Source organism: Esox lucius, chromosome 13, assembly GCF_011004845.1.
Source record: "Esox lucius isolate fEsoLuc1 chromosome 13, fEsoLuc1.pri, whole genome shotgun sequence".
Classification (NCBI taxonomy): Eukaryota; Metazoa; Chordata; class Actinopteri; order Esociformes; family Esocidae; genus Esox; species Esox lucius.
The window spans coordinates 619,646-646,267 of record NC_047581.1 but is presented as its reverse complement, the minus strand read 5'-3'; the positions used below and the strand labels follow the sequence as shown (position 1 = coordinate 646,267).

Below are 26,622 nucleotides of genomic sequence, written 5' to 3'. Positions count from 1 at the left end.
CCCCAAAGCATGATGCTGCCACCACCATGCTTCACTGTGGGTATGGTGTTCTTTGGGTGTAATGCAGTGTTGTTTTTGCACCAAACATACCTTTTGGAATTATGGCCAAATGTTCAACCTTGGTTGAGCTCTCTGCGGACCATGGCTTTTGCTCTGAGATGCAACTAAGAAAATGTCAGGAAAACCCTACTAGAACAGCAGAACTTTGATTAATCAGAGTCAGTTTAAATGATGGCAGGTGTGTAATGACTTCTATTTAACATGAATGTGATTGGTTAATTCTGAACACAGCCACATCCCCAGTTATAAGTGGGTGTGTACACCTATGCAACCAGGTTATTGTAAGGTTTTAATTTTTCCCCCTCAAAGATTTCAGTTTGTTTTTCAATTGAATTGTTCATATTATTGGTTACATTAAAAGTGGAAAAAGATTTATCTTTGTCTCATCATTTTACATCACAAAAAACATGGCATTTTAACAGGGGTGTGTAGACCTTTTATATCCACTGTACACACACACACACACACACACACAAACACAGGCACCCACAACATACATACTTACAGTGCCGGAAATAACTAAGAGACCACTGCAGGTTTTTATTTTTCATTTTTCCCCCTCGAAGATTTCAGTTTGTTTTTCAATTGAATTGTTCACATTATAGGTCACATTAAAAGTGGAAAAAGTTCTGAAATGATTCATCTTTGTCTCATTCTTTTACATCACAAAAACCTGGCATTTTAACAGGGGTGTGTAGACTTTTTATTTCCACTGTATTTCCTGACCCATCAAGAATGAGACTGGGTGGCATTTGGTGTCCAGCAGTCTGTATCCATTTACCGTACAAATGCCTGAAAATATATCTTAAAAAAAACATTATGTTTCGAATCCTGCTCATGGCTTAGCTACAATGTCTGGGGTAACGCTATAGTCACAAATTTAACGTCTTGAAATTTGTGGGGAAGAAAATCTGAATGAAATAAAATTAGTTTACTTATTTCAGCAGACTGAATGCAAAACCATTGTCAATGTGTATAATTATCACCCTTTTCACCATTTTTTTTTTATAAATGATGGCACTAATACTGGGTCAGAAGCTATCCTAGTGGAGGTGGGTCAGTAACTGAAAGGTTGCTGGTTTAAATCCCTGGGCCAAAATGCTGAATAATCTTTGCGTTTTAGCTAGTCACTTGGGTGTTTAGTTTATAGTTGACATTGCCAAAAAGCTGTGTCAACCATAAACTAAAACTAGTTTGTCATACTGGTAACCAAGTCCTGGAATTTGAATACATTATTGACATAATTAGATTGAAATTGTGTTTTATTGTTGCCTTTAGTCAGGCTATTCCTTGTAAGGGATATCAGAGGTCACCAGGTGGGAAAGGTTGGAATTTTCAGTTAGTAATTACTAGTTGGTATGCCGGTGAACTTGATTCTTCCCATTGGTGATACATTCCCACTTCTCACATGTGCGACACAACAGAGGCACTTGACTGAAAATCACTCTGACAAATCCCCTGTTTCTCTCCCCAAGAGAGGCCCATCTGATCCCGGACCACACCATCAGGGCTCTGGGTCACATTGCAGTGGCTCTGAGAGACACCCCCCGGGTCATGGAGCCCATCCTGCAGATCCTGCAGCAGAAGTTCTGTCAGCCAACCTCCCCACTCGACGTTCTAATCATTGACCAATTAGGCTGCATGGTCATAACAGGCAATGTGAGTCGTCCACACTCGCATGAACGCATTATTTAACCCTTGAGCAATGTATTTCTTGGAGCTAGCAATGCCGAGTGTAGTGGGTTTAGTTTCTGCTGGCGACACACATATTGTTAAGTAAAATTGGGAGTTGCTTTAGGTGTAGGAGTAAGCTACATTTTATTGATGTTCTCCACAGCAATACATCTACCAGGAAGTTTGGAATCTTTTCCAGGAGATCAGTGTGAAAGCCAGCTCAGTTGTGTACTCTGCCACCAAGGACCACAGAGATCATGGATACAGGTGGGGAATGGAGGGCATTTTTAAAGGAATATAACTACAATCATGGTTGTCAAAGGGCTACATATATGTAGGATAGAAATTAGTTTTTGAATTGTTCTGCAGACACTGCTCCCTTGCAGTGATCAACGCCTTGGCCAATATCGCGGCCAACCTCCAGCAGGGTGAGCTGTTGGTTGATGAACTGATGGTTAATCTCCTGGAGCTTTTTGTCCAGCTGGGTCTGGAGGGCAAGAGAGCCAGTGAGAGGGCCTCAGACAAAGGCCCTGCACTAAAGGTACAGACATTTACTTTGTTTAGTTTGACACTTTAGTCATTTATGAGAAGCTCTAATCCTGATCGCCATCCAGTTTGTGCCATCATGTTAAGATTGCTAGGTGGGACATCTCAAACAACTCAGTAATAGTTAGTGCACCGTACCTAATGAACTAGCAATCGTCAGAATCCATGCTAGATGGATAACAGTGACACCAGGTGATCGGAAACATCTTTGGGAACCATATGATTAATCTGAAAAGTTTTGGAATCTATGTAAATTAGAACCACATCTTAAAGTGATCTTATTCTGTCTTCCAGGCCTCCAGCAGTGCTGGAAATCTTGGAGTCCTAATTCCAGTCATTGCTGTGGTAAGTACTGTGTACTGTCTGTGCAAATTGTCCTATTTGATCTGAATTATTGAGTGGAACAAATGGCAATCCAGACACTTATTTAACTAGTAGTTGAACTGAAGCACTTTTATTGAAATTGTCTGGTGTGTAGGATCTAATGCCATCACAATCCCACCCAAACAGATCTGAGCTCCATCTTGTTAGTGGACAGAATCTACTTATAATAGAGGTCTTTGTGGTTTTTAGCTTGGGGTTTTTGTGTTTACATTTCATTGGAAAGCTGACTGTACATTCCTTTATTTTAGATTTTTTTTCTGTTACTGAAAATATGTTGTGAGGGGTACTCGGATACACATAAACATAATATGATGGTGTTATACAGCAATATTTCACATTCACCTTTTATGATGTCCAGGAAGTTCAGCTTTTAAAGCTCTTTTAATGTGCACAACACAAAAGCGTTTCCAACTGTCTCCAATTCTTTTGCATATTATTTTAACAACATTTCAAAACACTGCTTTTCTTAATGTACGCAGGAGCTTATCACTCTAAATAAACTAAATACCCAACAAGTCATGAGCTAAATTAAATGAGTTTTTCTTGTATAGCTTATGCAGTTGTAACATTGTTTAATTAATGTGGTCACAGCAATAAACGTTTAGTTTTCTTACTCAGATTGCTTCGACTGTAGATGTAAGGAGAGATGGAACATCAATCAATCAATCAATCAAATTTATTTATGAAGCCCTTTTTACAACAGCAGTTGTCACAAAGTGCTTTACAGAGACACCCGGCCTTAAACCCCAAGGAGCAAACAACAGTAGTTGTCAGCAAACAGAAATAGGTTAGGAGTCCCATTGTAGATTTTGCAGGATTGATTTAATGACAAATATTTTGGCGTCCTTCTTTGGATAGATACTTGCTGAAAAAGGACAATTAAGGAATAGAGGCCAGGCTTATCTAACCAAAGCATGTATTGCTGTCTTGCCATGTCCGTAAACTGCTTATAGTTCTAAGAAACCATTATGTAGATGTGAAATTCTGGCAGAGTAAATCATTATGTAAATGTTGGTGAACTTTGGATTGAAGTGGCAGTTTAGCTCTTTGAGGGATTGACAACACGTCCTATGAAGATTAGGCAGTCTGTGCGGTGTTCATAGATAAGGAAGAGGAAGGGCCGGTCAATGACGAAGCGGATCTGAGATGATAGGGGCATGAAGCCCACTTGGGTCAGAGCTGCAGCCTCCGTCCCCTCTTCATTAACGGTGATTGTCCCCTGGTGCTTCAGCTGGTATAGAGACAAGAGAGAACCAATATAGTTAAACCAATGGTTACCTTATGAGTTTTTTGTCTTTCTGGTATTGGCAATGAGCACTGACAGTGAACATTGTAGTGTTTGCCAGGCGGTATTGTGGCCACCCTTGGGGGTTGTTTACCCAGTTAATGCTGATCTTCTCTGAAGTCATATCAGTAAAGTCACCCGTCTTCTCAAACAAGTCTGTGAGGCCCATTTTCTTAAGGTTGTCTATGAGATCATAACTCTGCTCCAACTGAAACCTTGGGAACACCACCTCACGTGTCCTGGGTGAGAAACCCACACAGAATATGCTATTTTAGGCCCATATAACACAAATGACTAAAGTAGAACTGAACTGCAGTAAATATAAAAATATAACTAGGGGTAGATATTGGCAAGTACCTTGCGATACGCTATAGATCGCGATACACCAGTTACGATTCAGAACATCATGATTCATCATGATATCACAACTGAATTATGATTCTTACTGAAGTGCTATAGAAAGTCTCAAATAATATTAGGCCATATAATTTGTAATTATAATTTAAAGGACAAACTTTAGCTTATCCCCATTAGCCACCCTTAATAAAAAAAAAAAACTACTCAATTTGAAGTTACATAGAACTTTTGAATTTAATTTTAAGGATTGACCTACAAGACAGTTTAACTTTAGCAGTGTACAATTAAATCTATTTTAATGAATAAAAGAGTAATACAATTTTAAAGGGCAGTATTTTTGAAAACTTCAGCTATGTTTTATTGTTGCATTGAGCAACCATTATTCCTGTATTATAATTATTCTTAGAAATTAAAACAACAGGTAGACTAGTTACTGAAAAACACTGCTACATATATGAATTACTTCTGAGCAGATATTTGTTCAAAAAACAGTAATTGGTCAACATGTTCTGATGTGAGTGCACTCCTCTGTGCAGTTACGATATTGATACATGTGATCAGAGTATCAATATTTGAAAAAATTATTTCATTTCTATGTCAAATCATTGTATCGGCACAGCACCAGTGGGGAGAACAAGTATTTGATAGACTGCCGATTTTGCAGGTTTTCCCACTTACAAAGCATGTAGAAGTCTGTAATTTTTATCATAGGTACTCTTCAACTGTGAGTGACGGAATCAAAAAAAATTATCCAGAAAATCACATTGTATGATTTTTAAGTAATTAATTTGCATTTTATTGCATGACATAAGTATTTGATATATCAGAAAAGCAGAACTTAATATTTGGTACAGAAACCTTTGTTTGCAATTACAGAGATCATACGTTTCCTGTAGTTCTTGACCAGGTTTGCACACACTGCAGCAGGGATTTTGGCCCACTCCTCCATACAGACCATCTCCAGATCCTTCAGGTTTCAGGGCTATCGCTGGGCAATACGGACTTTCAGCTCCCTCCAAAGATGTTCTATTGGGTTCAGGTCTGGAAACAGGCTAGGCCACTCTAGGACCTTGAGATGCTTCTTACGGAGCCACTCCTTAGTTGCCATGGCTGTGTGTTTCGTGTCGTTGTCATGCTGGAAGACCCACCCACGACCCATTTTCAGTGCTCTTACTGATGGAAGGAGGTTGTTGGCCAAGATCTCACAATACATGGCCCCATCCATCTTCCCCTCAATATGATGCAGTCGTCCTGTCCCCTTTGCAGAAAAACGTCCCCAAAGAATGATGTTTCCACCTCCATGCTTCATGGTTGGGATGGTGTTCTTGGGGTTGTACTCATCCTTCTTTTTCCTCCAAACACAGCGAGTGGAGTTTATACCAAAAAGCTAAATTTTTGTCTCATCAGACCACATGACCTTCTCCCATTCCTCCTCTGGATCATCCAGATGGTCATTGGCAAACTTCAGATGGGCCTGAACATGCGCTGGCTTGAGCAGGGGGACCTTGCATGCGCTGCAGGATTTTAATCCATGACGGCGTAGCGTGTTACTAATGGTTTTCTTTGAGACTGTGGTCCCAGCTCTCTTTAGGTAATTGACCAGGGTCCTGCCGTGTAGTTCTGGGCTGATCCCTCACCTTCCTCATGATCATTGATGCCCCACGAGGTGAGATCTGGCATGGAGCCCCAGACCGAGGGAGGTTGACCGTCATCTTGAACATCTTCCATTTTCTACTAATTGCCAGTTGTTGCCTTCTCACCAAGCTGCTTGCCTATTGTCCTGTAGCCCATCCCAGCCTTGTGCAGGTCTACAATTCTATCCCTGATGTCCTTACACCGCTCTCTGGTCTTGGCCATTGTGGAGAGGTTGGAGTCTGTTTGATTGAGTGTGTGGACAGGTGTCTTTTATACAGGTAAAGAGTTCAAACAGGTGCAGTTAATACAGGTAATGAGTGGAGGAGGGCTTCTTAAAGAAAAACTAACAGGTCTGTGAGAGCCGGAATTCTTAATGGTTGGTAGGTGATCAAATACTTATGTCATGCAATAAATGCAAATTAATTATTGAAAAATCATACAATGTGATTTTCTGGATTTTTGTTTAAGATTCAGTCTCTCACAGTTGAAGTGTACCTATGATAAAAATTACAGACCTCTACATGCTTTGTAAGTAGGAAAACCTGCAAAATCAGCAGTGTATCAAATACTTGTTGTATCGTAATGACCACAATTAAAGGATGCCAGTAAAGGGCAGGCTGTACATATAGGCCATGCATACCAGTTTGACATTTTGACTATGACGTACAATGCATTGGGAAAGTATTTAGACCACTTCACTTTTTCCACATTTTGTTCCATTACAGCTTTTTTCAAAAATGATTTTAAAAAAAATACACTACTATTCAAAGGTTTGAGGTCACTTAAAAATGACCTTGTTTTTCATGAAAACCTGCATGAAATTAGTTTGAATAGAAAATATAGCCAAATTAATAGAAAATGTCGACATTGTCAAGGTTAGAAATAATGATTTTTAATTGAAATACTAATTATGTCCTTTAAACTTTATTTTGTCAAATAATCCTCCATTTGCAGCAATTGCTGCCTTGCAGACCTTTTGCATTGTAGTTGTCAATTTGTTGAGGTAATCTGAAGTGATTTCACCCCATGCATCCTGAAGCACCTCCCACAATTTGGATTGGCTTGATGGGCACTTCTTGCATACCATACAGTCAAGCTGCTCCCTCAACAGCTCAGTAGGGTTGAGATCCAGTACTATGCTGGCCACTCCATTATAGATAGAATACCAGCATATTGCTTATTCCCTAAATTTTTCTTGCATAGTTTGGAGCTGTGCTTTGGGTCATTGTTCTGTTGTAGGAGGAAATTGTCTCCAAACAAGTGCCATTCGCATGTCGTTGCAAAATGGTGTAATAGCCTTCCTTTTTCAAGTTCCCATTTATCCTGTTCAAATCTCCCGACTCTTGAGAATGGATTGTCAGCCACCCCACTTCGCTGTCACGCAGAGCAGGTGCTGTTTGCTATTGGCATGGCTGGTAAGGGTCTGTTTGCAAAAGTTGTCAGTGCCTTTGTAAAAAGACCCACATTTGTCTGTTCTAGCCGGGAACTTACAACAGACAGCACAGTTGCATCAAGTTCCAATCCAAGTTGAAATATTACTTTTTGCATTGAGATTAAAAAAAAATATCTTCACTTGATTGACTCATGTAAGTTTTTAAATGTTTTTTTGAAAAACAATGCCAGACAGCCATGCGTCACATCCCTGCTCAACACTTGACTTGCCCACAGTGCAGGTAAAATGCTGCAAAGTAGTTATTTGTGCATGTGCCAGATTACAAATAACCTGGAGGATGTCAAGTTCATAATGCAGTTGTATTTTTTTCAATGGCTTGATCAGGATAGTTACTTGCTAGTATTATTAGTCCCTACTTTTTACTGGGCCGGGCCCATCGAGCCATTGTTATTGTTGTGCCCTGATGTTGTATTGGTAGTTAAAAAAAATATATATATTTCAGTTAATTGAATACTATTCGAATAATAACACATACTATAAGGATAGTAAAATCTTGTCCAATGCACATCCCTAATTGAACACATGTAATTTGAAATAACTTTTGGGACCTCTTTGTTTCAGTACAGACTGTATGACTATGTCACCTATGTTAACCTTTGCTTTGACTTGATTACCACTGTCATTATGTACTGCTGGCCACATGTGGGCGTAACAATATTATGGTCTCACCTGTTGTTCATGTTGCTAAGCCACTTGTTGACCACAGTGGGGGAGATCTCTTGCTCCAAGTTCCTCATGCCAGATATCTTCCTGGGAAGGGTGATGAGCATGCTGATGTTCCCCGCATAGGGCAGCTAAAATGACAGTAACAATGTTTTGATTTATACATGTTACAGTAGTCCTTGGATTTGACAACTCCTAGCTTAAAAGCATAGAACACGATCCCAGTTCCCAGATACTTTTGAACCCTTCACGGCCATGGTCTGTCCATTATCAAAAACATACCTTGTAGTCCTATATTACAGGGAATGTAATACATTTTTTTTACCCTCTCCCCTAAATGTCTTCCACCCACCTGTAGGATGTCACACTGCAGTTCGTGGTCCGCAGCCGCCATGTAGTTACCTTTGTTCTGCATCATTGGCACTCGAACATTTGTCTTGTCATTCACACGGAAGTTCCGGTAATGAGTCATTTCCTTGGGAAATTTCTGCTCCCATGTACCTGTTTGTGTGGTATGTGCATTTGTTGTTAATGTGAGATACCAGTTGGCTTAGTAAGATATTTTTCAGCAAGCACACGAAGAAAGGATTTTGTTGTTTGTTGTTAAAATAAAATGAAAATGTAAACCAGCCTTTTGTTTTTCCCGATCAGCCATAACATTATGACCTCTGAGAAGAGAAGTGAATAACACTGATAATATCGTTATCATGGCACCTGTCAGTGGGTGGGATTTATTAGGCAGCAAGGGAACATTCTGTCCTCAAAGTTGATGTGTTAGAAGCAGGAATAATGGGCAAGCGTAAGGATCTGAGTGACTAAGGGACAAATTGTGATGGCTATACGACTGGGTTTGAGCATCTCCAAAACTGCAGCCCTTGTGGGGTGTTCCAACTGCAGTGGTCAGTACCTACCAAAGTGATCCAAGGAAGGAAAAGCGGTGAACCGGCGACAGGATCATGGGTGGCCAAGGCTTATTGATGCAAAGGCTGTCCTGTGTGGTCCGATCCAATAGACAAGCTACTGTAGCTCAAATTTCTGAAAAAGTTAAGGCTGGTACTGATAGAAAGGTGTCAGTGCATTGCAGTTTGTTGTGTATCGGGCTGCGTAGCCGCAGACCAGTCAGTGTGCCCATGCTGACCCCTGTCCACTGCTGAAAGCGCCTACAATAGGCACCTGAGAATTAGAACTGGACCACTGAGCAATGGAAGAAGGTGGTCTGGTCTGATGAATCACATTTCTTTTTACATCACGTGGATGGCCCGGTGCGTGTGTGTTGCTTGCCTGGAGAACACATGACACCAGGATTGTGCTCCCTGCCACAAAGCAAAAACGATTCAGGAATGGTTTGAAGAATACAACAACGAGATCCAGGTGTTGACTTGGCCTCCAAATTCCCCAGATCTCAATTCAGTCGAGCATCTGTGGGATGTGCTGGACAAACGTCTGATCCATGGAGGCCCAACCTCGCAACTTTAAAGAATCAGCTTCAGAGGTCTAGTGGAGTCCATGCCTCAACGGGTCAGAGCTGTTTGGTGTCAAAAGACACATAATTAGGAAGGTGGTCATGATGTTATGGCTGATCGGTTTATATCAGTGTTAGGTTAAAAGTGACATTTTGATTCAATCATATGGTAAATTGACGACTAGGTCAATTTAATACGTAATCTTTAACAACTTTTAAAGATTAGATTTTTGGCCAATAATTGAATCAAAGTTACATGGGGCGTGTTTACTAGAAATAGCACAGAGTTTAGTCTTAAGAAACTGATGGGGGCTGCTGATCTTAGTGGTTGGAGCGTTTGGCCAATAACTGTAAAAAATATGTTGTTGGGCCCTTATGCAAAACCACTAAATCTAATTACTTCTGTAAGTTTCTATAGAAAAATGTAAAGTACATTTTATTTGTTGGGTGTTGGGCTTGCCTTTAAAGTAGAGGTAGTTGAGGAGCATCAGCACCATATTGGGATCCACACTCTTCAGTGGTTCTCTAATCAGTCCTTTTGTCAACTTTGAGATGCGCTGGTTGGCCTTGTCCAGAAACGTCTTATCCTTGAAGTCCACTGACTGTGGCTCTGCAAAGTAGTAGGCCTTGGTGTCTGCCCGGAAACCTGGTTTCACCATCACCTCCTTTTTCACATACAGGTCATTTACAGACCGCAGCGTGTACCCAAAGTTCCTTCGGAAAAGTCTGTGTGTTAGCTTCCGGAAGAGCTTGTGCACAGTGGCATTGTCGTAGTGATGGCTGGCATTGACAAAATCTGCAAATCTCAGCACGCGGTATAGCTGATCGTGTGTTCTAGGCCCTGCTCCCAGTGACATCATTCCCATGGCAATGGAGATTCCGACGGGGGCCAGTAGAATGTTATCGGTTTGGTTGACGTCATTCCGTAGGCTGCGGTAGAGGTTGAATCCAAAGTGGGCATTCATCAAGTTGATTCTTTGGAGGCGCGAGCGGCCATGAAACAGGCGCAGGATTCGTGCACGGCGTGTTTTTGGGTCTGAGGATTCGGCAAATATGTCTATATCCGGAGCGGCTGTTGCGATCTCATCAATTTCATCCCCCTCACTGTAATAATAGAAATGTAATGAAAATGTCCTGAACAAATGCACAAACCCCTGCAATCAGCATTTCATGTGAGTGTTGTACATTTGTAAATTTATTTAAAAATTATTGAATAGCTTCATTTAATCAGATGCTCTTATCCAATGCAACTAACCCCAGTATGGCATCAAATTCACAACCCTGGTGTTGAAAGCACCATTCTCTACCAAATTTGGCTACTATGGAACCCTGCAAATCGCATGCCATTGTAAAAGAATGAAAACAATGTATGCCACCCACCTGTAGTCGTCACCTCCTTCGGCCAGGATTTTGTCAAAGTCAATGTAGTCTTCATCCTCAAAACCTTCTAGGGTCAGATCGTTGGTCACAGTGTTTTCTTTGTGGAACTCCAGAGGAATTTTCTCCATGTCTAGAGCCCCACTCTGGCCCAGGCTTCGTGGGTCTGTCTTTGGAGTTGGACTCTGGTCATGAAAGCTGAAGTGAGAGCCCAGGTCCTTGACCCCGGCCAGAGAGGGAGCGACCAGGAGAATGGACACCGCAATGACTGTGACGACCCACATGCTGACAAAGACATGAAAGACCAATGCAAACACTTGTATGTAGAACAAACCAGAGAGGATTGCGCTGGCTAAGGACCAAAAACAGGTGTTACTTGTTTTATGGCACATGTTTGTAAAACACCAACTTTAGCACCAGAATCTAGGTTGGAGCCTTGAGTGTGCTGCAAGCAGACAAGTGGGTAGGACTCCCTATGGGTGATACAAATTGGCCAGCATTGCCAGGGGAGCTGGGAGGCATTGTCAGCAGGGATGCCCTGATCTTATTCCCTTAATCAGCTCAGTGACCTGCAAAGCTACCTGAGGTTGCCAGGTTAGTGAGCATTACTTGACACATTTTGCCCCACATGGGTTGGAAAAGCAGGATGGAAAAAAGGTAGAATACACTTGTTTTATTAGAACATATAACTTTTCAGTTCTATATATTTGAGATTAGTTATATGTCTCTAAAAACCTTCCCTCAGCTTTTTACCAAACCATGTATGGGCTGACTGCTTTGTTATTGTTAATGTTAAGGATCCTTGCTAGAAGCCAAGGACATTTATAAAAAATAAATAAAATAAAAAGTATAAACATAGTTTTACATAAACAAACGATGGTCAGGGGTTTACCCAAGCAGACGAAAGAGGGTAACGCAAGCAGAGGAATAAGACCATGTTTTGCCAGTCCCAAGCACAAATAACGTTTTATAATGGCTGTGCTAGATTACTTAAATGTAAATCTAAGTATTTTATGACTATCTGGGTCTGTTAAATTGCTTACCTGTGTTTTCTCTGTGTTGTCAGGAACTTATGTGTTTAGTCTTTTGCAACACTGGGAAGGTAGAGCAAAAACCCTGAGTGAACTTTGATGTCCAGTCCTCTGAACAAATAATACAGATCAAACAACAGTGAGCACAAAGTACTATGTTCAACAAAAATGTCTAACTTCTATCCACTATATTTTTGTCTGTTGGTCATGTTTTCCCATTTGACCAAGAAAGGTAATGTCAAAAGATTTTCAACCTCCATGTTTCAATTCTTCAACATTATGTTACTGACAGCTGTAAACATTAGCTATTTTTATTTACGTTAACATTATTACATGCCTATAATTTATTGAAAATTGCTGTTTGTTTTTCAGAACCAAAATGAAAATAGGAAATGTATGTTTACTGTATTAATAAAAAGCTGCCTACCACCATACTATTTCCTGATGTTGCAAACTGTTCAGCCCACTGTAAACAATAGATTGCTGATTGGCTATACCCATTGTAAGAAACAGACTGCTGTCACCTGATTGGCTGAACCCAGTGTGCAACATCAGAAAATATGTTTTTTCCACTGGCCCACTTAACTTGTTAAGAATGAAACCAATGCTTTCCATCCTTGAATGATTGCGGATGATTTATGTTGAATCCGGTGGCCACAGAACCCAAGCGTGATACTGGCCGGGGCGCATTTAACTCATTAGATTTTACCCATTTGCGGCTTTTCCCATGGTTGATCTCAGCAGACTAGTTTGGACTTGGGGCTAAGCCCCAGTTATATCACAATCCTAGTAACGCCTCTGCTCTTCACAAAATGCAACCACAAGGCAATGGCAATTAATTTTTTCTTCGCATTGTGACATCTCTCTTTACTTCACATTATATTAAAAACTACTTATTTAAATACTTTATTCTAAAACTATTATGTAAGCCTTCCCAATGTAGAAAAACTTGTTTCAACGCTCACTTGATTTAATTCTGTAAAAAAAATCTAGGCTAGATGGACGTCTTCATTTTATTTTCAAACGTGAATATACAATGGGACAACACAATTTTATTATTTAATAAGAAAATATGCATGGAAATGACAACATTTGACTTACAATATTAGTTATTATTAGTAAATATTACACACGCTTCAGTGTTTTTTTTTTCCTTTGTCGATCAGAGTTGATGAGAAACATGTTGTCTATTAAATAATAAGCCTAATTTTGTGAAATTACATGGTTTATTTGCAAAACAATTCAAAAGGGGTTTAAAGATACTGAAATTAAGAAGCAAATTAATTTCAGTGAATGGTCTGTGCCTGTACACAGAGCTTTCAAACGCTCTTCTGCACCCCTGGGGTAGACATCCTAACTGATGGAAAGGGACATTATTCACATGGGATTTTTTGAGATGTTTCTAACATTAGTGTAAAACTCTCTTATTCAGATTGGAAACAAGATTTTGGAATCAAAACATTGTGGAAAAAGATTGAACGCTCAAATGATCACTATCAGGAAATTATGTAATAATTGCGACAGCCCTAGGTTTTCAATGATACTACACATTACAGCCAGTGCACCCTGGACCAATTAGGTCTTCTCTATTTTTACTTCTCTTTCCTGTTGTCTAAAGGTTCAAATGTATGTGTCTAGAGTGTCGTGGGGTGTCAGAAGTAACTTCCTTGCTGTTCAGCAGTGTAATTTTTCCTAGTTTTCTTCCTAATCCAACAACTCCTTAAGGTAATTAATGTGCCTGCAAGCTTATTCGTTGTTGCTGTGATGAGGCAAGGCAATAAACATCAATTGAACAGTCCCAATTTGAAATTGGGAGGGATGCAAAAATGGGAAAACAGAGTGAATCTTAAAATGTACTAATATTATTTTTCAAACCATCTATCCCTCTTCCTTTATAGCTTACCAGACGGCTGCCACCAATTATCGAAGCTAAACCCCGCCTTCAGAAGCTGTTCAGAGATTTCTGGCTGTACTCTGTGGTCATGGGCTTTGCCGTGGAGGGCTCGGGTCTGTGGCCAGAGGAGTGGTATGAGGGAGTGTGTGAAATTGCCACCAAGTCTCCCCTGCTGACCTTCCCTAGTGGTGAACCGCTTCGCTCAGAACTACAGTACAACTCTGCCCTGAAGAACGACACAGTAACACCAGTACGCAGGCTCACACACACACACACACACACACACACACAAAGACACAAATGTCTATCCCTTAACTTTTAACCCTATCTTCTATTGTAACTTTTACCCTACACCTTTAACGTTAAAGCTGAAGGACGTAATTTTGTAAACAGAAAGTATTTCCGCCTCAATTTCCCAGAAATCTGGTCTGATGCTGGTGTGACGTCAGTTCACTCTTAAAGCCGCACACGTTATCTGTGCAATTTATCTAGCTCATCTAAAAAAAATATCTTCATCCAACCTGGTGATTTGACATACAATTATTTTAATTACAATGGGGAGAACAAGTATTTGATACACTGAAGATTTTGCAGGTTTTCCTACTTACAAAGCATTTAGAAGTCTGTAATTTTTATCATAGGTACTCTTCAACTGTGAGTGACGGAATCTAAAACAAAAATCCAGAAAATCACATTGTATGATATTTAACTTATTGCATTACATAAGTATTTGATACATCAGAAAAGCAGAACTGAATATTTGGTCCAGAAACCTTTGTTTGCAATTACAGAGATCATATGTTTCCTGTAGTTCTTGACCAGGTTTGCACACACTGCAGCAGGGATTGTGGCCCACTCCTCCATACAGACCTTCTCCAGATCCTTCAGGTTTCGGGGCTGTCGCTGGGCAATACGGACTTTCAGCTCCCTACAAAGATATTCTATTGGGTTCAGGTCTGGAGACTGGCTAGGCCACTCCATGACCTTGAGATGCTTCTAATGGAGCCACTCCTTAGTTGCCCTGGCTGTGTCTTTCGAGTCGTTGTCATGATGGAAGACCCACCCACGACCCATCTTCAATGCTCTTACTGATGGAAGGAGGTTTTTGGCCAAGTCCTCGCGATACATGGCCCCATCCATCCTCCCCTCAGTACGGTGCAGTCATCCTGTCCCCTTTGCATAAAAGCTTCCCCAAAGAATGATGTTTCCACCTCCATGCTTCATGCTTCTCATTGTTCTTCTTCCTACAAACACGGCGAGTGGAGTTTAGACCAAAAATAACTATTTTTGTCTCATCAGACCATATGACCTCCCATTCCTCCTTTGGATCATCCAGATGGTCATTGGCAAACTTCAGACGGGCCTTGCGTGCGCTGCAGGATTTTAATCCATGACGGCGTAGTGTGTTACTAATGGTTTTCTTTGAGACTGTGGTCCTGCCATGTAGTTCTGGGCTGATCCCTCACCTTCCTCATGATCATTGATGTCCCATGATGTGAGATCTTGCATGGAGCCCCAGACCGAGGGAGATTGACCGTCATCTTGAACTTCTTCCATTTTCTAATAATTGCGCCAACAGTTGTTGCCTTCTCACCAAGCTGTTTGCCTATTGTCCCGTAGCCCATCCCAGCTTTGTGCAGGTCTACAATTTTATCCCTGATGTCCTTACACAGCTCTCTGGTCTTGGCCATTGTGGAGAGGTTGGAGTCTGTTTGGTTGTGTGGACAGGTGTCTTTCATACAGGTAACGAGTTCAAACAGGTGCAGTTAATACAGGTAATGAGTGGAGAACAGGAGGGCTTCTTAAAGAAAAACTAACAGGTCTGTGAGAGCCGGAATCCTTACTGGTTGGTAGGTGATCAAATACTTATGTCATGCAATAAAATGCAAATTAATTATTGAAAAATCATACAATGTGATTTTCTGGATTTTTGTTTTAGATTCTGTCTCTCACAGTTGAAGTGTACCTATGATAAAAAATTACAGACCTTTACATGCTTTGTAAGTATGCTAGATCCGCAGTGTATCAAATATTTCTCCCCACTGTATATACAAAAATTAACTAAACTAAATGTGTCTGATGTAGCATATATACGGAAACGTGAGAATAGCCAGGTACTAGTCTAAACTCGCCCTGGTAATGGTTTTCCGATTACAGTACTACTAGCTGGGCCAAGCGTGCCGCACAAGCCCTGAAAAGTGAAGCCAAAACGTCTCGATCGCCCCCTGGTGAGTGGTCCCAGTATAGGTCATAAACCCCGCCCTCCCCATGTTATTCAATGGGACGCGAGATCAACTAAACAATTAAATTACCCTTCAAATATATTTTTTCCGAAGCTGGTTTCTGTCATTTACTGTAGTTTGTATCACGCTAATGTAAATTCAAGAGTTTGTTTTTAAAATAAGTTTGTTTTTAGTTAGTTATTTAATGCTCTAAAAACGGTGGTGTGACGTCGTGATTCACAGCTGTGATTGACAGCTATCTGAGCCGAGGAGCCACTGAATCTTCGGAGGACTGAGGAGATTGGAACTTTACATTTAATCTCTAAATTTCTATAATTGATATAATTTCACACGGACATAATGGGTTGTTCTGCAGTACATTGTGCTAACCGATCTGGCATTTCCAATCGATCTTTGAATTTTTTTCGGTAAGTTACATTTATAAGCTATTTAATTAGTAAATAAATGTAATGGGCTAGCTAACGTTAGCTAAAAGACAACAAGCCTCGTTAATAACCATGTTAATAGCTAGCAGGTGATCGTTAGCTAGAAGTTACCAATTATTTTTGTATTAGGCCTATTCTAAATTAAGGTTAAACATGATGTAAGTTAGGCTATAACATATCGTCTAGGTTTAACAAGCAAAGGTTGTACTGTACTTGGACTTGCGATTGATTACGGTATGCGCATTCTGCGAGGGAGAGTGAGGGCGGGGCACAGGGGTGGCGCCGTTGATTTCGCGGCTTTACGGCTTTACTTCCTTCTCGCTACTGCGCATAACTACTGCGCAGAACTGGTCCCAAGATCGCTATCTGCGCAGACGCAAGTCCAAGATGTCAGCGCCGTATCAGGACACTGGTGGCTTCATTTTTCACCAATGGAAAAGAGCGAAAGGGCGTCGTCCATTATATATACAGTCTATGAGCTGGGCTAGTAAACAAAACAAACAGCATCTACAGATGGCAGCTCACCTCGTTAAGCACAAAAAGCTAGTTAACCAAATTGACCAATCATTTTTGCCTGTTAATTAGTTATAGCCAATTACTAACAACAGTATGAGATTATTCTAGGCATCTAACATTGTTCTTGCTGGCAAGCTGACATTATTAGAAACTGGTAGTAATAGCCAAACTTGCGTACAATGTCTGCTGGATAGATGTAGACTCAGTAACTATAGCCATGTCTGCTCTGTCTGTGTAGCTATCCACATTAACACCTTGCTCATTTAACAGAAGAATTGCCTCATCAACGTCTAAGTTGAATAAATTTTGCTCTATGGCATTAGTTCCATCCACTTCTTGAATTTTTATATATATATAAAATTGGCTAGCGTCTCTCGCTGCTTGATCCACAAAATGAGTGTAGCAACTTCTTTATTTTGTTCCTTAAACATAGCAAATAGCATGTACAGACAGCTACAGACAGTACACCCTGTACAGAGGTTTTTCAGATGCGGGCCTAGGACCATCTGATGTGGTAGGAAGTAATCCACAATCCAGATTAATAGAATAGCAATGTGTTAATGCAAAAATGCTACATACTTCAGCTTTTAGGTGAGCGGTGAAAGTGTCTTTTTTAATCCTTGTGAACATTTTCCATCTCCACCACGTTAGTAAATTGACACACACACGACAAAGAACGACAGTCACCGACCTAAAATAATGCATCCTGTGTCGTTATTGGAACTCTTCTTGCCCCTTCTAAATCTGCCTGTACCTACTTGTCCGTCTCTGCCTGTCTGTCCCTCCGTCTTTGTCTGTCTCTTATCCAGGCTGAGCTGAGTGAACTGCGATCCACCATTGTCAACCTGTTGGACCCATCCACTGAAGGAGCCGCTCTCATCAACAAACTAGACTTTGCCATGTCCACATACCTACTGTCTGTCTACCGCCTGGAATACATGAGGTTAGCATCTAACCCCTGTACATCTGTTACTGTCAATGCTGTATTGTCCTGCCTTTTACATGACCTGGCTCACAAACTGTGACAAAAATGGGAGACCACAAATCAGTTTTGAAAGAATGAACTAAATGTATTACAAACTCAAATATAACACCATTAATCCAGCATGACAAGAAGTCGGCCCCCCCAACCTCCAGGTTTGGAAGCCTTACATCTTCCTAGCACAGGTGTCTCCTAGCTCGGCCAACCAACTCTGCAAAAGAAAACTACAGAAAAAGGAATAAGCAGGAGGGCTGTCACACCTGGTCCTATATGTATCAAGCTTCTCAGAAGAAGCTCTCTGAGACGCTTTATACTGTTAAGGCCAACATTATTCATACTATGCTGATTTTGGATTTAATAGGAAACTTTTGTATGGCCAATAGGTTTGATCTGGCTGGAAAATACAGAAAATACAAACTTCTATACCATTCCATATAGTCCTGGTAATTTCTACCATGTTCTAGAGCATTCTAATTAACAAGAAATTGAGAACAGGTAATGCAGTAGTACTCTAGTCAGTTACTAGTCAATTGCAAGTCATGGCTAAAACCATAGAGCTTGGTGTGGACCTTCGGTTGCACATTATGACTGCTCATAATAGAGGGAATGGCTATGAAGCCATTTTTAAGTGCCAGTAGCCACAGTGCACAGCATAATCAAAAAGTACAAGGAGTTTGACGCTGTGAAAAATCTCAAAGGGCATGGTAGGAAGCCAAAAATGACCGCAGCGCTGGCAAGAATGGCAGTGCGAGAGGCCAAGAGGAATCCAAGAATCACCACCAAGGTCATCCTGATGAACCTGAGCAATTCTGGTTCCAACATCTCAAGGCAGACACTGCAGTGAACACTGCACAAGGTTGGTCTTCATGGACACAGGCACAGACAATCTTGCCTAACCTTTCCAAATGCTCACCTGGACAAAGAAGAATGCTTTTGGTCATCAGTTCTGTGGTCGGATGAGACGAAAATGTAGTTGTTTGGGTGTGGCTTTTGTTTTGCATAAGAAAGGAGAACCATTTAACCCCAATGCTTTGGGCGTGTTTTTCAGCTAATGGGCCTTGTAACTATGTCAAAGTAAACAGTATCATGAGAAAAGAGGATTCTGGAGGAAAGCATCAGGTATTCTTCAGAAAACCTTGGCCTTGGCCTTGAGACATGCTAAAGGCTTGTTAGCAATTTAAAGAAACGTTTAATTGTCATGAAGGTTTAGCCACTGATTGCTGAGGATCGGTGTGAATAACTTTGGACATTGCTTTTTTTGTAGCAATGTATAAAATGTAAGTAAATGTTTTGTTCATTTATATCTCTAGCACAATGACTTACAGTCCTTTCTTACTTGTTTATGTCATTTTCAGCTTGCCAGGTGACACCTATTGGCTATATAGAAGTTCCTTATAAATAAAAAATTGTCACCGTTCTTCACTTTCTTGTTATTGCCTTCTTATTTTTTTCACTTTTTTCTGTTATCTTAATTAGGATGTTGCGTTCTAAAGATGCAGACATATTCCAGGTGATGTTCCGGTACTTTGAGGACAAAGCCATCCAGAAGGACAAATCTGGTGGGTGCTATGTGGTATCTGCATTTTAATGTTGCATGTTTATTGAATTTACAACCCTATATCGAAAATAGTTGGGACGCTGAGTAAAATGCTAATTATAACTAGACTACAATGATGTGCAAATAATTTATCCCTGTATTTAATTGAAAATTATACAAACATAACATATCAAATGTTGAAACTGTGAAATTGTATTGTTTTTGGAAAAAAACATGCCTGTTTTGAATTTGATGCCAGCAACACGTTTCAGAAAAGTTGTGACTGGGACATGTTTACCATTGTGTTGCATCACTTCTTCTTTTAACAATACTCCGTAACCATTTGGGAACTGAGGAGACAGTTGCTGCTGTTTTGAGAGTGAATAGTTTTCCCATTCTTACTTGATATAGGATTTCAGCTGCTCAACAGTTTGGGGTATCCTTTATTGACAAGGCGACCTGGAATTTTTGGTTTCATAATGCGCCAATTGTTTTCAATCGGTGACAGGTCTGGACAGCAGCAGGCCGGTTTAGCACCCAGATTCTTTGACTGAGGAGCCATGCTGTTTTAATATGTGCAGAATGTGGTTTGGCATTGTCTTGCTGAAAAAAGCAAGGCATTCTCTGAAAAAGACATAATCTCGATGGCAGCATACGTTGCTCCTAATCTGTATATATTGTTCAGCATTAATTGTGTCTTCACAGATGTGCAAGTCACCCATGCCATGTGCACTAATGCACCCCCATACCATCACGGATGCTGGCTTTTGAACTGTGCGCTGATAAGAAGCTGGATGGTCCCTCTCCTTTTTAGTCCAGAGGAAGTGGCGTCCAAATAATTTACATTTTTTATTTGTCAGGCCACAGTGCAGTTTTCCATGAGCTTAAATGAGCAACTGCCCAGAGAAGGCTGGGGCTGTTTTGATCTTGGTATATGCTTTCTCCATTGCATGGTAAAGTTTTATCCTCCATTTGTGGATGTAGCAATGTAATGTGTTCACAGACAATGGTTTTCAGAAGTGTTCGTGAGCCCATGCAGTGATTTCCACTACAGAATCGTCTCTATTTTTAATGCAGTGCCTGAGGGCCCAAAATTGGTCCTTGTCCCTTGCATACAGAGATTTCTCCAGTATTCTCTGAATCTTTTAATGATATTATGTTCCATAGATGATGAGATCCCCAAACTCTTCACATTTTTAAATTGTGAAACGTTATTCTTAAATTGTTGCACTCTTTGCCCACATAGTATTTTACAGAGTGGTGAACCCCTCCCCTTAGGTCTGACGGACCCATCCTCTCTAGAATTATCTTTTAATATCCAATCATGTTACTGACCTGTTGCCAATTTACCTAATTATTTGTTTTGTTTTTTTAGCATTACACACTTTTTATGTCTTTTGTTGCCTCTGTCCTAACATTTTTTAAACGTGTTGCTGGCATCAAATTCAAAGTTTCTTTGTACTATTGTCTATTGAATATATGATTTAAATGATGTTCACATAATTGCATTCTGTTTTTATTTATATTTTATGCAGAGTCGCAACTTTTTTGGAAATGGGGTTTTGCATTTGTTACTACTTGTGAGGCTACTTGTAAATCAAATAAAAAAATCTTTGTTTTTTGATTGAATCAGGTATGATGCAGTGTGTGATCTGTGTTGGTGATAAAATCTTTGATGTCTTCCTCCAAATGATGTCTGAGAAGGTAGGTTGTCTGTTAACCACATAATGATTCTGCTTTATTTTCCAGTTTTAAAGGTAGTATTTATCAATCAATCAAATGTATTTATAAAGCCCTTTTTACAACATCAGTTGTCACAAAGTGCTTTTACAGAGACACCCGGCCTTAAACCCCAAGGAGCAAACAACAGTAGTGTTGAATTTCAGTGACTAGGAAAAACTCCCTAAGAAGGCCGAATTTTAGGAAGAAACCTAGAGAGGACCCAGGCTCAGAGGGGTGATCAGTCCTCTTCTGGCTGTGCCGGGTGAGATATTAAGAGTCCAATTGGAATAATTAATACATTTATATAGGCTAAATCCAGAGTTAAAATTAGACTAGGTCAGAAGTATGACCAGATGGACAAGGACAGGGACAGCAACGGGCCCCCCAAACCAGGTACTCCACCGGTGTAGACGAGGACCTCATGTCCTCCTAAAGTTTAAAACAGAAGAAGACTGGGAAAATTCAGAAAATGCATTCATATCAACAACGATTTATAGTGGAGAAGGAGAACTTAGTGGGGAAGGAGAACTGAACCAATCCCCCAGCATAATAGTATAGCAGCGTAAGACCTAACTGAGAACTGAGACAGGGGGAGTCCGGCGACACTGTGGCCCTACCCAGGGGAGGCCCCGGACAGGGCCCAACAGGCAGGAAATCAATCCACCCACATTGCCAGGCATCAACCAAAGGGACACCCACCAACCGCAACCACCCTGAATGAGGGCTGAGTATTGCCAGCAGAGTACAGTGTGCAACAGAGAGACAACAACAAGCCAGTGACTCTTCCCCTGAAAGGCATTGGAGGGAGGGCATCCCAGTGGCGACGAGAGCCCACCTGGCAAGACAGCAAGGGTGGACAGTATCAAGCCTACTCGTCACCTTCACGCCCCCGGGCCAGGCCTCAATATTAGATTGTATTTGCTAGGAAAGATGTGATCAATATTGATTCTTTCTGGTACTTACTTTCCCAAAAAATAAACACTGTTTAGTCAGTTAATTTCAAAGAGCGTAAATGGTATTTTATATACAACTTTAAATGCAAATCTCTCCCTTTCAGCCCAAGACCAAAGAACACGAGGAGGAGTTGGAACGCCACGCCCAGTTCCTTTTGGTCAATTTCAACCACACCCACAAGAGGATTCGTAGAGTGGCCGATAAATACCTCTCTGGGCTGGCAGAAACGTACGTAAAGCTTATTCCACTTACTACTACTCATAACCTCTTTCGACCATGCAATCTACTCTATCAGTAGCATTTATTGAAGAAGGATGTTGTCTCTTTTTATTTATCTTACACATATCTATACATTACCTTTAAAATGTTTGGGGTCACTTTTTCCTTCTTTTTTTTTGCCTGACTGCGTAAGCGGAGCTGGCCTAGATGAGCGAATGTCTCTTACTGACTGACTGACTACAGCTTGTTAAATAGTGTAGTTGTTAGAGACGCGGGCTAGCGAACAACATGTTCCATGTTCGACTCCCGTCATAGTCAATACAAATTATGCATTAGAATTTGTTCAGGATAGACAAAAACGTAGCTGTCTCTATAATTCTCTCGTATTTTCACCTAACGAAGAAGTCCGTTATCGTCACCTATATTGATAGTTATTGTATCAATGTCATTCACGAATGGCTAATGATGTCTTTTGCCACTGGCTGTTAAAACAGCCAGTGGCAAAAGCCATACAGTTCATAGATGGTATTTGTAGTGGAGGTAAACTTAATTAGAAACGTTAGTCAGTTTAAATTCAACACTACTGTTGTTTGCTCCTTGGTGTTTAAGGCCAGGTGTTTTGTAAAAGAACTTGGTGACAACTGCTGATGTAAAAAGGGCTTTATAAATACATTTGATTGATTGATTGGTTGAACACAATGCTTAATTGTGTCTAGCGAAATATTCAAACATGACGTGATGTTAAAGCGTGACAAATTTATCTAATGTTGAAATGCTATACCAACTCTTGGCAGACATATAGCACCGTGGTGTAATGGTTAAGGATGCAGCCTCTTACGTGGGAGACTTGGGTTTGAATCAAGGGAGGGCAACAACGTTCATCACTTTTAATTGCGGGCCTTCTGAACTAGGCTTTCCTGGTTTCTTGTTTAAAAAGCAAAAAAAATCTGGCCTTCTAGGCAGGGTTGCAAAAAAAAGCCATATCTCAGACTCGTTTGAGATGGGGTAAAGATCACAAACACTGACTATGGTCACCCAGGCTATGGTAGACGTTACCGGAGCATCAGGGCATGCACATCCAGACTCAAAAAATATTTTATTTCCCCCTGGCAATAAGTCTTCTCAACCAGCAACATTGATCACTTGAACACTTCATAGTGATCAGTGTTGCTCTGGTCACCTTCTTTGTACATTAGCACATTTAATGTATCCAATAATAGGCACTACTACACTCATATTTATATTATTTAAGATTTCTAATCATTTTGTCAATATTCCCATGCTGCTAGATCTTTTTAATGTTATGGGTATTTCTGCTATTATTTTTGGTGATCATTTATTTTTCATTATGCCTACTGCGTAGATGTTGCGTGCCATGTCACAAGAATCTCACTGTTCAGAATGACTGTGTTATTCAGTGCATCTGATAAATAAAAATACTTTGACATGCCATACCCTGTGGATGGCACTTGATTAGAGCCAATCAGGAACCATGGGGTGAAATCTCTTCAGATTACTGTAAAACAGCTGCAGCTCGTTCTTGAATCCTTCTGCTTGAATATTAACCAGGACCAAGAGAACAGAGCACATCACTCTGGTTCTTACGTCTTTGCATTGCCTTCCAATCAGTTGCAGAATAGATTATAGGGGTGCTAAAGTGGTGCTTTTAGTCTATAAATCACTGAATGGTTTAGGCCCTGATTACATTTCTGATAAGTTTGAAGATTATCAACCAAGCAGGACTCTAAGGTCCATGAAATCAGCTAGTAGAGCCCAGTGTCCAAACTAAACACTGTGAAACTGCATTTAGCAGTTATGCTGCATACAACTGGAAATGACTGTCAAAAGATCTTCGCTATCAATTTTTAAATCCAGTTTGAAACCACTTCTCTTTTCACATGCCTATGAATGAGCGCTTAAGCTTAACCAAACTGTTAGCCTTAAAGCTTTTATAGCTTCCTCATGGAATCTACTACGGAATCTGCCAGTTACGTTTTTTGTAGTTTTTTATTCTATGTAAACAGTTTTTTATTATTAAGGTGGTTTGAGTCCACCTAGGGTGTATAGAGTCCCCCTTGTTTTATTATTGTTGTAAACACGTTGAATTGCCTATTTTTTTATTCTATTGTATTTTTATATTTTTATTTGTAAAGCACAATTAATTGCTTCTATGTATACATTTTGCTATATAAATACACTTGCTTGAAGTCAACTAGAATGGCAAAGGTCTGCAAGGCTATAATTGCTGCAAATGGAGGATTCCTTGAGGAAAGCAAAGCTTTACGGACAGAATTATTATTTCAGTTAACATTCTTTATTTTTAAACTTGTAAATTCAAAGTCACTTCATGTATGTTTTCATGGAAAACAAGGAAATGTACACATTTGAATGATATTTATAAATAGAAAAAATTTAATCTGTTTAATGCCGTTTTTCTGCCCTTCCTAATTGTGTCTTGCCCTGTCTTCCCGTAACATCTCCCAGCGGATTTGGTAGAGTTAAAGATGGCTGCCAGCCTTCTTCCTAGGCATCCAGTCAAAGCCATTCAGCTTCATTACAAATCATCTTGGTCCTATGAAAGAACGCCTTGGACTGTGCTGCACATCTCGAGGCTGGCATTAAGCTTATTTTAACTTGAGATGTGAGCCAATGGAAGCCGTGTGGAAGTTTGGCTGCCAGACAGAATCTCAGAGCTACAATTCCCACTTGTGAAATTCTTTCGTTTGTACTACTCTCTCTCAGATTTCCCCATCTGCTGTGGAGTGGGCGCGTGTTGAAGACCATGCTGGACATCCTACAGACACTCTCTCTCTCCCTTAGTGCTGTGAGCATACTGGCCAACTTCTGTGCTCCAAGTGGGAATATTATTTCATAATAGTTTTCTTCGGGAATAGTGAACCATATGGAATAGGGTGCCATTTTACAGGGATACTCGAACTGAAGCACTGGCATTCTCTGTTTTTTCAGGACATCCATAAAGACCAGCCGTACTATGACATCCCCGACACCCCTCACAGAATCACTGTCCCAGATACCTATGAGGCCAGAGAGGTAACTCCCTAAGCAAGCTATTGTAGATCTGTACCACAGGAAAACTTTACCGCAAAGTGCCTGAACTACTTTTGTACTTTGTTACGACAAGGCGGAGGCGTTAGCAACGACTGAAACAAGGTTTTGCTATTTGAATGCATGTATAATCTATTTAATTTAAGCCTTTTCTTGAAAGACAGTATAATTTGGATTAATTTCTCTCTGTCTGTCTCAGAGCATTGTGAAAGACTTTGCTGCTCGTTGCGGGGAGATCCTCAAGGAGGCCATGAAGTGGGCTTCTTCTGTCACCAAGTCCCACCTGCAGGTCAGTCCTTAGTCCCAAACCTTGGCCAAAAGTAGGACGCACCGTGTAGGGAACAGCGTGCCATTTGTGACAAGGCCCTCTTTCACTTAAAGCCACATGGAGCAAGCAAGGTGGACGACCGATGCACTTTCTACTTCTTGATGCTGTAATGGAACAATTTATAGGATAACAATGGCACATCCTATCAGCTGGACATTGCAACTGTGTGTGTGTGTGTATCCCTAGGAGTACCTCAACAAGCACCAGAACTGGGTGTCAGGTCTGTCCCAACACACTGGCCTGGCCATGGCTACTGAGAGCATACTGCACTTTGCTGGCTTCAACAGAGAGAGCACAACACTTGGGGTGAGACGTGCAAACACATACACACATGCTTGCGTGTCTTTGTCTACTGCTGTCTTTGCCTGTGGCGGGTTGTGATGATACTTGTCTGTGAACAGTAGATTGCAGAGACTATCCAACAACAGCTAAAGGTAAGTGTGGGACTAGAAGTAGACCATCAATGCAATGATAGTTGAAAGTAGATGACCAACAATATTAAATCTGTAAGTACACGACCAGTGAATCCATAGCTAAAAACTGTTATGACCCAATGATTCAAACTAGTGTTCACAGTAGCATAATAAATTGTTTAACACTCTAAGCATAACATGGTGGTAGTGCATATTCAGTGTCATGATATTTGCACGTTTAAAGACTAATTATGAATGTCAGTGGGCCATGTCCATGCTTTTTTAAACTAATGGTGCTTTACTTCCTCCAGTGCTGCAATATTCTTCATTGTGTAACACCCCCCCCCCCATAATTACGTGTCTGTCGCTCTCCGTGTCTGTTGCTCTCTGCGTCCC

At 40.6% G+C, this 26,622-nt stretch overlaps 2 protein-coding genes across 5 annotated transcripts in view; one reads left to right on the top strand and one right to left on the bottom strand.

The window, feature by feature from the left end:
• pi4kab (phosphatidylinositol 4-kinase, catalytic, alpha b) overlaps positions 1 to 26,622 on the top strand; it is a 127,627-nt gene that overhangs the window by 26,926 nt on the left and 74,079 nt on the right. For all 4 annotated transcript variants that reach the window (XM_010865368.4, XM_020044505.3, XM_020044504.3 and 1 more), the window contains 13 exons: positions 1,536 to 1,719; positions 1,898 to 2,001; positions 2,104 to 2,275; positions 2,575 to 2,625; positions 13,826 to 14,071; positions 17,815 to 17,948; positions 19,464 to 19,546; positions 21,158 to 21,228; positions 22,304 to 22,428; positions 25,162 to 25,243; positions 25,387 to 25,470; positions 25,685 to 25,774; positions 26,000 to 26,119. In XM_010865368.4, coding sequence (XP_010863670.1) covers positions 1,536 to 1,719; positions 1,898 to 2,001; positions 2,104 to 2,275; positions 2,575 to 2,625; positions 13,826 to 14,071; positions 17,815 to 17,948; positions 19,464 to 19,546; positions 21,158 to 21,228; positions 22,304 to 22,428; positions 25,162 to 25,243; positions 25,387 to 25,470; positions 25,685 to 25,774; positions 26,000 to 26,119 — 1,546 coding nt within the window. The remainder of the gene's footprint in view (positions 1 to 1,535; positions 1,720 to 1,897; positions 2,002 to 2,103; positions 2,276 to 2,574; positions 2,626 to 13,825; positions 14,072 to 17,814; positions 17,949 to 19,463; positions 19,547 to 21,157; positions 21,229 to 22,303; positions 22,429 to 25,161; positions 25,244 to 25,386; positions 25,471 to 25,684; positions 25,775 to 25,999; positions 26,120 to 26,622) is intronic.
• Positions 3,595 to 11,990, bottom strand: serpind1 (serpin peptidase inhibitor, clade D (heparin cofactor), member 1). Its single transcript, XM_010865366.3, has 7 exons — positions 11,940 to 11,990; positions 10,900 to 11,181; positions 9,980 to 10,623; positions 8,410 to 8,558; positions 8,064 to 8,188; positions 4,044 to 4,188; positions 3,595 to 3,895 (listed from the first exon to the last, which is right to left on the bottom strand). The coding sequence occupies exons 2-7, from the start codon at positions 11,178 to 11,180 to the stop codon at positions 3,704 to 3,706; spliced, it is 1,536 nt and encodes a 511-aa protein (XP_010863668.2). The 5' UTR covers position 11,181; positions 11,940 to 11,990; the 3' UTR covers positions 3,595 to 3,703.

Coding starts and splice junctions, on each gene's coding strand:
- serpind1 (XM_010865366.3), bottom strand. CDS start 11,180: ATGTGGGTCGTCACAGTCATTGCGGTGTCCATTCTCCTGGTCGCTCCC. Junction 8,189..8,409: donor TGCAGTGTGACATCCTACAG/GTGGGTGGAAGA, acceptor CTGTCATTTTAG/CTGCCCTATGCGGGGAACAT. Junction 3,896..4,043: donor AGAAGATCAGCATTAACTGG/GTAAACAACCCC, acceptor TCTCTATACCAG/CTGAAGCACCAGGGGACAAT.